We start from the raw sequence: 12,855 nt of genomic DNA, 5'->3' as shown, positions 1-12,855 counted from the left end.
CTTTCCCCAGCACTATCCAAAATTGTCATGTCCATTTGTTTCCTTGTTTTATTTTTTGTATTTCTCTCGTAAGAACAGAAACCGCACAGCCATAATGATCTTTCCATCTTGTTCCCTATTGTATCACTGTAGTCTGTTTTACCACCTGCGATATAGGAGACACTGGGTAATTTTTTGGAATGAATGAACGTTTCAAGGAGAAAAGATTGGGTGTGCATTCAAAACATTTACACATTGGAGAAGCCCAGGACCCCTGCTTATTCCTAGTTCCTTACAGGAATTGCTCACCAGAAGTGTATCGTTTCCTTTAACTTGGGCTCCAGATCCTAATCTAATCTGCTACTGGTTTGAGTTATATTATCAAATTACCTTGCTCTGTACTTTGCTTATCAAATAGCAAGAGCATTTGTCTCTATGTCGTTACCGAGCACTCACTAGGTGCTAGGCATCCTGTTAGTACATTGCACGTATTTCCTCATCTGATCCCCATGTGTCTATAAGGAGGGCACTTTTATTCCTCCAGTTTTAAAGGTAACAGAACACAGACAAAGTCAGTCACAAAAATCAGGCAGAAAGTAGAAGGGACACAGCAAGTATCCGAGCCCTATCGCTTCACTGTGCTGTAGCTACTTTTCGCTACTTCTAATGTTTTTTGCATTCATCACTTTTCTGGTAAGTTTGATGATTACCCGAGTGTAGACAGCATCTTCACAATAATAGTGCATCATAGAGTTAACGCTAAGGCCTTGGCCCATGTTGCCAATTTCTCAACATTCCCCTTTGATTTTCTCCTCAGTCTGCATTTTCCCCCATCCTTTTTGGTTTTGAGACCTCAGTGGTTCTCAACCTATGGGTCGCGACCCCTTTTTGCCATTTGTAACAACGCGGCAATAGGAAGGTTGAGAACCGCTGGTTAAGTATTTCTGAACTGTTGTGTGCCAGGGACTCTGTTAAGTTCAGTGGAAAGCCCAGCACCTTCCCTCCAAAGGGCATGGCCAGATCTGAGGTCTTATATTCTCTCAGGAAGCGAAGGAAAGGTTAGGAAGCAGACTGATGGGATGACCATCCTCTATGTGGCCGAGTTCTTTTCAGTGGTCAAGATTACCAGCAGAGTTTATGCAGTGAACCCCCTGCATTTCCATCTGTTTCTTCTCTGTCCAGCAGGGACCACCTGCCCGCTACCCTCCTCTTTTTCTCTGTCCCCATTCTCTCGTCCCCTCTCACAGTGTCACCTGCCACACCGATGTCTGTGTATTTCCCAGACCTGCAGCTTTGGTTTGGATCTGTCTGAGCCTTGGACTCGCATTCTGATTGCTGCCTGGCACTGGGGGTAAGTTTCATAACTGTCCAGGAAGAGAAACCTTCTAGGGACTTTTAGGGTCTATATTTTCTTAAAACAAAAGAACAAATTGTTTCTGCCACCTGTGTCACAGGCATCTTGCTGAGTGAACTAAAGCATTTGCTAAGTGGTGCCAACCCCATCATTCCTGGCAGGGCCAAGTGCCCAGAAAGCCCAACGTAATTATCCAGGAGCAGTTAGAGTTTGAAGGGAAATATTACATAGTAATAACATAATAAAGATGATTTCTAGGTATTTATAATTGGAGAGAAATAGATACGTTACTAAGATAGGAAAGAAAAAGGAACAAAATTGCTCACAGAGGAACAAGAGAACAGTTCTTAACAATTGGAAAAGCAAGAGATAATTTTAGCTCCAAGTAAATATTTGCTCCAAAAAGAAGACACCCTCTTTGCTTCTCTGGAGATCTCACTGTTTTTGACATTATTATGGAAACTTGGGATTAAAAAAAATTTTTCAGGTTCCAACATAAAGAGAAACAGTGCTTTTCCATCTTCCTTAAAACACAGTCCTCATAATGAAACATCTTATATTTTCTAAACAAAACATCCTCTGCTTACTTCTTTGGATATTTTAAATTTTCAAAATCTATAAGACATATATAATACTCTCAAGTGAAATAAAAGTATGATCCCATATTATAATTATATGTAGAATTCACAAAGAAAGTCTCTTTTCCTGAGAGATGCTCACCAAATTTTCTCAATAATATTACTTAGGCAGTTGCTATGGAAAGAATACTGTATCTGATACATTCAACACTATCTCTCCTTCACAGGCTGAGCTGCCTGAAATCAATGAATGTGTTGAGAATACAAGCTAATACGTAAAATCTACCATACAGTGGAATTTTTCACTGGTATTAAAAACAATGCTGTTCAAAGATATTTAATGACTTGGAAAGATGCCCATCCTTGTGAAGTAAGTAAAAATTATATTAATAATGCTTTATGTTTGGCTCGGCACCCATAGCACAGTGGTTATGGCGCCAGCCACATACACGGAGGGTGGTGGGTTTGAACCCAGCCCGGGCCAGCTAAACAACAATCACAACTGCAACAAAAAAATAGCCGGGCATTGTGGTGGGCGCCCATAGTCCCAGCTACTTGGGAGGCTGAGGCAAGAGAATCCCTTAAGCCCAAGAGGTGGAGGTTGCTGTGAGCTGTGACACTAAAGCACTCTACAGAGGGTGACATAGAAAAAAAAGATACTTTGTTTGCAGATCACGTACTTTTGTAAAACATATGTGTGCATTCATATATAGAAAGGGGTTTGTGAGTGTGTGCATCTCAAGACGACATTGCTTATCTCACAGTTAAGGATAATTTGTATTCCCTCTTTTCCTTCTTTGTATTTTGTAAATATCCCACAGCTCTGTGAAAATACATAATTTTTGGAGTCAGAATAAAAATATTACCAAATTATTCTCTGTTCTTGAGGCGATTCATTGAACCTGGAAAACTAGGCTTCTCTTTACTGGGGGAATCAATTGAACTCGCTCCCTTCAGACCTGAGCCATCCTATTATTGAGTCTGTCTAATCCCAAACAGCAGATGTGCAGAGTGGCCCGGCGCGGCCACGTCACACCGGATTGCCACAGCTCAGCCTCTGGTGTTTCCAGAGCGCGTTCCAGCATCCTCTTTGCTGCTTTAATGGGGAAAAGAGGAGAAAAGCGACAGATGGTGACAGTTATGACTGTCAGGATGCCAAGCTCGAGAACGGAATTTCTACTTCAAGCTATTTTGCAAAGAGACAGTAATATCTGAGGAAATCTAAGCAGGAAGATTTCCAAAATGCAAAATTTGGGGGATTACATAAGAAGGCGATTATATAAGAGGGCCTTACAATCTAGAGGAAGCATTTACAGTAGCTTAAGAGAGGAACAAAAGTTTAACCAAACTTCTGGAGTAGATTAAAGGCTTTCTTTTTCTAGATTTTCTTAACAATAATATCTGATTTGACACTATAGTTCATTTTTATTATTATCTTTGGAATCACCACTGTAGATCTTTTAAGTGAAATCATCTGATTTCGAATCTTGGGAATGAATTTAGCAATCATCAAATATTCACTGACTAGCTATTGTGTATTTAATAGTCAAACATTATCAATACCAAAAAGTTAATTTTCTTATGGAATTTCTATTCTGTGTGGGAGAGAAAAATGTAAAACAAGACCACGTGATAAAAGGCAATTACGTGCTTGAATTGTACACATAATCATATTTTCTTGATAACAAGATACATGAGTTTTTACATTACAAGCTTTTGAATTATGTTTATGTTGGCATTGATTCATTTTCATTCAATCAATAGTTATCGAGCCCTTACAGTGGGTCAGGTATTGTTCTAGGCACTGCAGATAAAGTAGGGACAAAACAGAAAAATCTCAGAATTGTGGAAAATTCAGAAAAGGCAGTAGTTAGAAGGGCATAGCTCTATGAAGAAAAATGAAGTAGGAAGTGGGACATAACTGTCTTCAGAAAGTGAGGTTCTAAGTAGAGGGTCACTTGGCTAAGGTGGAAGACAGTGCCCTCCTTCTTTCAGAGATGCAATATGTTCCCAAGGTTTATGTTTCATTTTTACATTTCTACTTTTGCAATTTGTTTCTGAAATTTGCCCAAGCTGTCTATTGAAAATGTAAGTAAGCAAGTGAAGAAAGAAATAGAAAAATCACTGTAGATTGAGGTTAAAAAAATCCAATAAAAAAACATTCATACTGTGTTCAAAAACAACTGCATCTTGTTATTTGACATTTATTTATTAATTTTAAAATGTTTATTGAGTCTCCATTGTGTGCTGGACATGAGATTTGCAGGAAGGGCATCATTTTAGGCAGGAGACTATCAAGGGTGAAGTTGCTGATTCACCAACAGGTCTGTTGTCCAGAGGCAGAGAGAGGGCCCAGAGCCGGCCATGAGGAGTCGGGGATGGGGGGGAGATGTGCACAGAGACACGGGGACGGGCCAGACTGTGTGAGGAGCTTTCCAAAGTCCTCACGACTCAGGAATCCTCCCAAATACTTGCGGAAAGCAGACTCTTGGGACCCCTCCCAGAACTATGCGATCAGAATCCCCAGGCAAGTAGTGGGAGTCTCGGATCCCAGGTGATGTACGATGTTGGCTATGGTAAGACGTTTGGATTTTCCTTCTGTGGCAATGGGAAGGCAGTGGGGTGTGTGTGTGCATCTGATTTAAACTTTCTGTAGGTCACAATGGGAGAGAGGGGATGTAAAGTGACTAGTTAGCAGGATGTTGCAGTGGTTTATAAGGGAAAGTAAAGCAAAAGGATAAAATGGATAAACGGAGATAACAGTTTTGTTCTTGCGATAGGCTTGCTGTAACAGTTAAATGAGATAACACTTCCCTAATTCTCAGCACAGCGCTTAGCACACTGTAAATGTTTTGTGCTTAGCACAAAATAACTGTTACTTACGACTGTCATGATTTTTTTGCCAAATAGCAATTTGATTGTGTCATTTTTGCCAATACTCTCTGATTGTGCCTGTCCCCTGCGCTCAGTTACCCTCCCCCCATCCACCCGGGATGCCTCCCTTCTCATTCTTTAAGTCCTCACAGGGGCTCAGCTCTCTCTGAGATCTCTCCTTTTCCATTTCAGTTTGTATGTGTCTGTTTTCGGTTGTTGCTGTTGTTTAATGAACCTCCTTGCTTTGTTACTTTTTAAAATCAGATTTGTTCTCTCAGCCTCGTATGCTCACTGTGTCTAGGAACTTGGGACAATTGTTCTGAGACTGTTTTGAATGAAGATAGCTCACATCTCATAGTATATTAGATTTGTGTCTTTCATCATTTAGTACTTTGGACTTTGTTTTTACTATTTTGACCCTGGATACTCTTAACACATAGTAATTAAAAATTTTCCGTAACCCGCATTTCAGTCATGCTTTCTGAGAGCACCTCACTGAGCCCAGGAATGAGCCTGGTCACGTTGTTCCCACGGCTCGACACAGCCTCATCATCTCCACCGTCACCAGCAAGAAGCAGAGGCCATAATGGTTTTTACAGACTTGTGACTGTGAGGAGAGGTAATATACTGGTTACACAATGCACAGAGCCTCTCCTTGGCAGTTTTAGGGCATATGACAGGCATCTCAACTTTCTCCAATGTCAGAGAGAATTTTCTGCCTCACGGAAGAACTGCTGGAAAGTTTAGAGCATGACCTTTGCCGTCTGTTTTTACAGGAGTCATTTCTTGAGGCTAAGTTGTAAGTCCTCGTATGCTATGGTTTCTTGAAGGGGTTATTGTGTCTTAACAAAAACTGAAGCCCATGTATCCTGTTTGAGCACACACTAAATTGCTATCTAGTGTCTATTTTAACCTTTTTTTTCTTAATAGCATCTTGATTTGCAACCAGGCACCTCCTCTCCCACCTGTGGCTCAGAGGATTTTAAGGAAGCTGCAGGACTGAGGCAGGTGGCTCAGGTTTGATGTAATTAGCCTCGTCCATCACTGGGCCACGTAAATTGTTCGTGAGCACGTAAATTGTTCTGGCCATAGGGAAGCCCAGGATATTATTGACAGCTGTGAAAGAGACGGTCTTTCCTGGTGAATGTAAAACTGCAAAAAGGAAACTCCTGGAGTTTCAAAACTCCAGGATAAAAGAAAAGAATTGTTCAGAGAATAGAGTCATTGCAAGTGGGCAGAGTTGGGGACTGACCTTGGTGCTGTCATTTGAGCCCTTGACTAAACCACACCTAAATCCAGATGTACTACAGAAGTGTGGGTACTCAACAACTGAATTTTCTCTGGTTTAGATTGGATTTCTTATCACTTGCAATAAAATATTCCTCACCAGGACATCTTCCCTGGTGGAGTCAGATCGGCGTGTACACAGATTAAACCACCTGCAGGACATTCCCTATGCAAATGTGATTGTAACTAAATCAGTTTATCCACTGAGAAAATATCCAGCAAGTATTTATCCTCATCACACAACACAGTAAACGCTATGAAATGTCTTTACTGTGTCAAGGCAATAAGAAAGCGGAAGGGTTCAAATCACCATGAGGGGTTATCTCTTTACCTGTAATGCAAACTTGAAAACTAGTCACAGCAGAGTGAAGCTGAGACTCGGCATAAACCAGAGTTTGGGATGCAACTGAAACCACAGTTATGTAGAGTTTTTGGCTTTAGCAGTTTTCCAAGTCAGATATCACACAGAAGTATTTGCAATGAATGTTTTGTGTCACAAAAGCAGTAATGGAATATCTGTGGGTGCTGGTCTGGGCTAGGAGTGAGCGGGCAGGGAGCGGGGGTCCAGCACGCTCACGGAGGCTATCTCTGGCTCTGGTAACTCACTACCATCTTCCTGCGTGCTCACAGATGCCTGCCCATTGCTCTAAAAACTCCACTCCATCCTTCCTCCCCTCCTTTCCCATAGGCTTATTCTCTCCTTCCCTCAAGTCCACCCTGTGGGGACGAATCTCCTCACCTTCATGCTCTTTTCACTGACCCTAAAAATCACCCCTTGGAGTCCAAAACCTGTCTGGTCCCTAGTTTTTTGGGTTTTGGCTAAGCGAGAGCATTCTTCATACAGAGCTGTGCTGAACCGGGGCCTGTAGCTGCTCCCATCCTCCACCGTCACTTGCACCTCCAGGTCCCTTCTTCCTGATGCTGTGGCTTGTGGCTTGACAGATGTCCCAGGCCTCCTGGGAGGAGAGCTGTGGAGTCTCCCTCACATATTTAGCCGAAGCCATGCTGTTTTCCTTCTTACCACAACACTGGCCTTGAGGCCATTCACATCTCCTCTGCTGTGGATTTGCACAGACATCCTAACAACAGCTTCTTAATTGAGTTTCTGGAACATGGTTCACATTTTTTTGGATAAACATTCTAGTTGTGCTGTCCTGTCCTTGTAACAAATAAACTAAAGATTTTCCTGATTACAAAAGAAAGAAGAAAAAGATAAAAATCATGTGTGGACAAATGCTCTTATGAAATGCTTTGTGGAAGAAATTAGGAATCAGGAAGGGAGGAGGAATACGTGCGTCTTTCATGTCCCTGTTAAATTTCTCATTCTAAAACCCATTATCTATGACAGCAGAGATGAGAGAGAGAGAGAGAAATATTGGAAAAGTGATGTCTCCTTCTGAGATAGGAAGTCTTAGAAGTTACACATAAATTTTGGAAATTGAGGATAGCTTTTTACCCCGGCTGGAAACAACATTTTAATAATTTCCCCAGTTGAAGAAACTGATACTAATTAACACTACCCATTTGGTATAATTAAGCCACAAAAGAATTCTCTGTAATATTGCTCAAGCAGTAATAGCTGCACTAATATAGATGCTTTTACTACATGTATATCCTGCATTCACAAACAGACATCAATTATTCCATCAACATTATTACATTGTCCCAGAATATACACATGCCTTGCTGTGTCCGCTTTACAATCGCTTTCTGCACAGAATGGCCTTCCGGCTCACATTTAATTGCTTGCCTCCCCTCCCTCTGCTTTCTGAAGATTATTGATTTATGTAAAAAATAACTTCAGCTCCCATATTTTCCTACTATCATCATGTGCATGATAAGCAATGCCAGTGAATGCCAGGAAGTATTAGCACTGGCAATTGTTGCCAGCTACCAAATCCACAGCATGGTTAGAGGCTAGACCAAAAGTGGTCAGGAAGGCAAATACAGCAAAGTCACCACGGCCTCTATGGAACCATCACCCAGGAGAAAAAGCACAGCCTCGTCCTGACTCTCCAAACCACAAATGGGCTGGAAGTGACGTGGCCTGCCAGAATTCCTCATTGGTGCCTTTTATTATCCAAAATATTAAATTAACTAGAGTGTATGCGCCATTCCAAGATAGAACAAACCTCTTCCACTGTAATTCCCAGTGACTTAGAGTTGAGGACTATGAGTATGTGGTGGTCACCAGAGGAAAGATCCCCCATGAGCTCTCACATTAATATAGGATACCCAGACACAGAAATGTCGTTAACACCATTTATCGCCACTGAACAGAGAGAGCACCTGACTCTCACTTTCAGAAAATCTGCTACTCATGTAAATCCAGAAAACTTGTTCAAGCATTTCAGCGGGCCAAACAACCCACATCTTTACTTCCTAACAAGTGTTCTTCTTGAGCTCTCAATTTACAAATTTTCTTAAATTATTTACATTTCTCTCCAGCGAAGTAAGGAACTCTATGTCACTTGTTTCTATTTCCAGGTATCCCAAGTGAAAACTGGATCCTAATCAATACTCAATGTATGCTAGTTAAAAGCATCAATGAACAGATCTTTGATTCTCAATACAAAGTAAAGAGTAAAATATACCTAAGTAGTAGATTAAAAAATAAAAGAAAGAATCTTGTTAAATTTAATAACATTTGGTGCACAAAGAAGTCGCCAAAATGCAGACGTGGTTTCATTGAATTACATTGGCTTCAAAGTCAACTTGTTTGATTATATTTGGGAGCACAAATGCAATCACATCCACTTAGCCTCAGATTTATAACTTTAACGCAGATCCTCCTAGGAAATACTGAATTAACAATGTGGTGGATCCCCCATTCCTTGAGGGGGCCTATAGTCCAAACAGGGCGTTAACCTCAACATGTGTTTAAATTATGATACCTCCACAAATTGGGAACCTCTCACCTGGGTTACGTGAGGTAATCACTTGGATCATTACATCACTTTGATAAATAAAGGATGATGTTTGTTCAGTGAGATAAAGAATAATATTCATGAATTGCTCTCAATCCATTTTACTTGCTCCAGTGACAGAAAACTACCCTCCCCTACAACAATCTTTTCCTTTCAGATGTTTCTTCATTTATTATAATTTGAGTCAAGCGAGACCAGAGGATCTCCAATAAGATTATTTATTTAAACAGGCCAAGCCTGTGGCTTATCTCCTTAAAATTGATTATCATGGAAGGCAGGAGGCTCAGGACAGGATACGATCAGCTATAACTAGAAGGCCTTCCTAAAGAAGTTTTTTTTTTTTTTGGCCGGGGCTAGGTTTGAACCCACCACCTCCGGCATATGGGACCGGCGCCCTACTCCTTGAGCCACAGGCGCCGCCCATTCCTAAAGAAGTTTTATATTCAGATATTTATTAAGCGTCTGCCATGTACAATGCATTGTGCTGTGAGCAGAGAGCAGTTGTTCTCAGCCTGTGGGTTGCGACCCACAAGAACTGTATTAAAGGGCCACGGCATTAGGAAGGTTGAGAATCATGGCATTGGAGGAAGAAAACAGGCAATAGCAAGTAACAAAAGAGAAACATCAGAGAATGAGAAGGGCTGTGATAAGTAACTGCTGAGGTTCAGTAACTACCATTTGCAATAGTCTTTTTTATCAAGTATCAGTGACAGAAAATAGCACCAGACCAGCTCAGGGCAGGTGAATGGAGTACTTACCACCACAATTACGTTCGTTGCTGGGATCGGGAGGTTTTCCACCTCAAGGTCTTGCCCAGCCATGGCCAGCAGATCGAGAGATGGCTCATACTCAGGTCTAGGAAATGCTGAGTTAACAATGTGGTGGCGTGTGCTTGCCTGAGTCTCAGAGGAGGAAGGGTGGCCATGTCTGTATATCTTCTGTGGAGCTATGGCCAGGCTCTTCTTAATGCCTCGTGAATGGTGATAAACGAATGTTGGCTTCCCACTCTTCTGATTAATCGCCAGAAGGTGGTCATTATGTCCTGAAAAACACCCTGAAAGGGGAAAGAAACAGAAAGAAAATCAGAGACCCTATTCAGCAGATAGCTAGAAATATCTGATAAAGAGAATTATCTTTTTTTTATGAGGTTTTAATACATAGGAGTAAGTCTCCACCTGTTTTTCTCTACTTCCCACCCCACCAGGTAGAACACCCTCTATGGTATGGAGGCATCTCAGGGCTTTTAGGTGGGTGGGAGTGAGAGTGGTTTGAAAAAAACCCTATCTATCAGATATCCTAATATCTGTTATTAATATTATTAATCATAATATTAACATTATTTCTGTCACCTGGGTAGAGTGTGTGGTGTCATAGCTCACAGCAACTTGAAACTCCTAAGCTTAAGTGATCCTCTTGCCTCAGCCTCCTGAGTAGCTGTGACTACAGGCACCTGCCACAACGCTCAGCTAGTTTTCCTATTTTTAGTAACAATGGGGTTTCACTCTTGTTCAGGCTGGGCTCTAACTTGTGAGCTTAAGGGATCCACCCACTTCAGCCTCCCCGAGTGCTGGGATTACAGGTGTGAGGCACCGCGCCAGCCTCTAGTACCTCTTATACTAAGAAATTTCCTCCTTTGTCTAAATCCACCATTTCAATACCACATTGGGCTTCTCCTCCTGGATGTTCTGTTTCTGAACAGTCAAGCTTTCCCTCAACCTATAGCATTTCCTAAAATTCTTATATTTATTTTATCTTGCTTATATTATAAACCATGTATGGTTTTCTAAATGTTTGTAGAGTATTTTAAGCTCACAGAGGGAAGAGATGTGAGTATACTCATTGTAGCAACATCCAGGTAATAATACTGATTCTCTCCTTAGTAGTAATAATACGGCCGTCCAGATAAAGATCACATTCTCAACCTCCCCTCAACCAAGGATCACCATTTGATCAAGTTCTAGCTACTGGACGTGAGTAGTCATGACATGAGCAGAGATGTGCTGTGGCCTTTCTTCCTACCTGTCTTTCCACCTTTCTTCCTTTGTACTTGCTGAAAGGTAGATGGTCTGGTGGGAGCATGAGGTAGAAACATGGTCAGGGTAGGAGAGTGGTGTAGAGGGATACAACAACAGTATCCCAGTCTCTGATGAAAATTAAACTATACCAACCCTGGAGTTCCCACTCAGACTTTATATGGGACAGAAGCAATTTCCTATCTTGTGTTAGCTGATGTCAAGCATTATTTTAACTGTCTTAGTTTCAGCAATTAAACCTATACACTAAAAAAAATATATATTAATTTTTATTTCTTTGGTTAGTAAATATCCATGGAATTGAATAACTCTTTCTCCTATTAGTTACTGGCCACAGGAGGAAATAAATAAACATGTGAATCAAAAAGAATATCTCAGGTCAAACATCAATCAGAAAAGCAAACGTAAGATCATCTATACAACATGGTAAGCAGAATAAACAGATCACAACCTAGAAAAGCCACCTAAATAGTACCTAGCAGATTTTCCAGATTTTCCCTGGGCATGCCTGTGGCAACAATAACCTATACACATATTATTCTCAGAAGAATTCTTTCTCAATCTCCTACTATTTTATCTTTTCTTTCCAAATCTTGCACAGACCTATGTATCTTACTTTGAAGATTTCAGCCACACTATTGTGACAAGATTTAGTTCTCATGCTTCTCAATGTATAGTTTATAGCATTGTACACCCCTTTATTTGGTAGGAGAGTCTGTTTCTAAAGTGAGAAACTCAAGTGTATTTAAGAGAAGGATATGCCTTTCTCTGAATAAAGGATCATTTAAAATTAGAAAAGTAAACTCAGATAAAAAAAATAGTATGTCCATTTTGTTTCTTAACTCCAAGCCAACCACTCGCTTTAACTGTCTAAAACAACATCAGACTCAGTTTCTCAAAGGGGAAGGAAGAAATTGCTCACCTTTCAGAAGTATAGAAACTTTTCTAGGACACTATAATATCACTTAGTGAGTTTTTCTTAGTACAATACTAGATAACCATCTGGGGTCAAAAAGGTAATACACATCTAGAGCATTTTATCACTATTCTCCATTAATAAAGTAGTGACAACTCTTTGTGTAACAACCTTGAAGTACCCTGTTCTGAATTCCACAAGATTATGTGTTCTAATTATGGTTTCATTCCCAAATTCAAGGAGCACCTATTTCATTCAGAGAAACAAAATTTACAGTTATTTCAAGGTCATCACTGACTAATCACCATCATAGCTTGATTGTTTAAAAAAGGTTATTGTCTATTTAGCATGCTAAGAATCAAAGACACAGTCATTAAGTTTCTGTTACTATTTCAGAATCCACATGAAATGTAGCTGTAATCTGAATGATCTAAAAAAGATAAAGCTATTAGTACAAGTAGGTAACTCCTAAATTATCTATTATATCATAGAAGAAAGCACACATACTAAGAAAATAGCTTGTCTTTACATCCCAAAGAGAAAGTCGAAGACATATTGGTGAGATAGAATTGCCGATGATGCAAAATATATATGCAGGTCATACAAACTTTGTCGAGGGCAAAGGTTGTAAAATCTAGAAATTCCTCTACCCTAGATGCTCCATAAATGTTAAATTAAGAAAAAATAACTTAGCAGATCAGAGAACATAGATATCTGAGAGGGGGAGGAATAAACGAAGAACTGAGTAAATACATAATTATCTTCCTTTTTGCATGGAATCAATCACAATGAGCCTTTTCAAAACCATTCTACTTAAATAGAATAGATTAGTCCAGTTAACAAATTCCTTTTTTCATAAAACTGATCTGTTAGAAAAGAGAAAAAAAATCTAAGTGGAAGTGCCATT

The 12,855-nt window shown here is 40.3% G+C and overlaps 1 protein-coding gene across 2 annotated transcripts in view; it reads right to left on the bottom strand.

Annotated features, from left to right (window-relative positions):
* The window catches only part of PTPRR (protein tyrosine phosphatase receptor type R), a 335,309-nt gene that overhangs the window by 284,987 nt on the left and 37,467 nt on the right, over window positions 1–12,855 (bottom strand). For both annotated transcript variants that reach the window (XM_053583630.1, XM_053583629.1), the window contains exon 2: window positions 9,758–10,053. In XM_053583630.1, coding sequence (XP_053439605.1) covers window positions 9,758–10,053 — 296 coding nt within the window. The remainder of the gene's footprint in view (window positions 1–9,757; window positions 10,054–12,855) is intronic.

This window comes from Nycticebus coucang, chromosome 3 (assembly GCF_027406575.1).
Source record: "Nycticebus coucang isolate mNycCou1 chromosome 3, mNycCou1.pri, whole genome shotgun sequence".
Lineage (NCBI taxonomy): Eukaryota > Metazoa > Chordata > Mammalia > Primates > Lorisidae > Nycticebus > Nycticebus coucang.
This window is presented reverse-complemented; position numbering and strand designations above follow the sequence as displayed.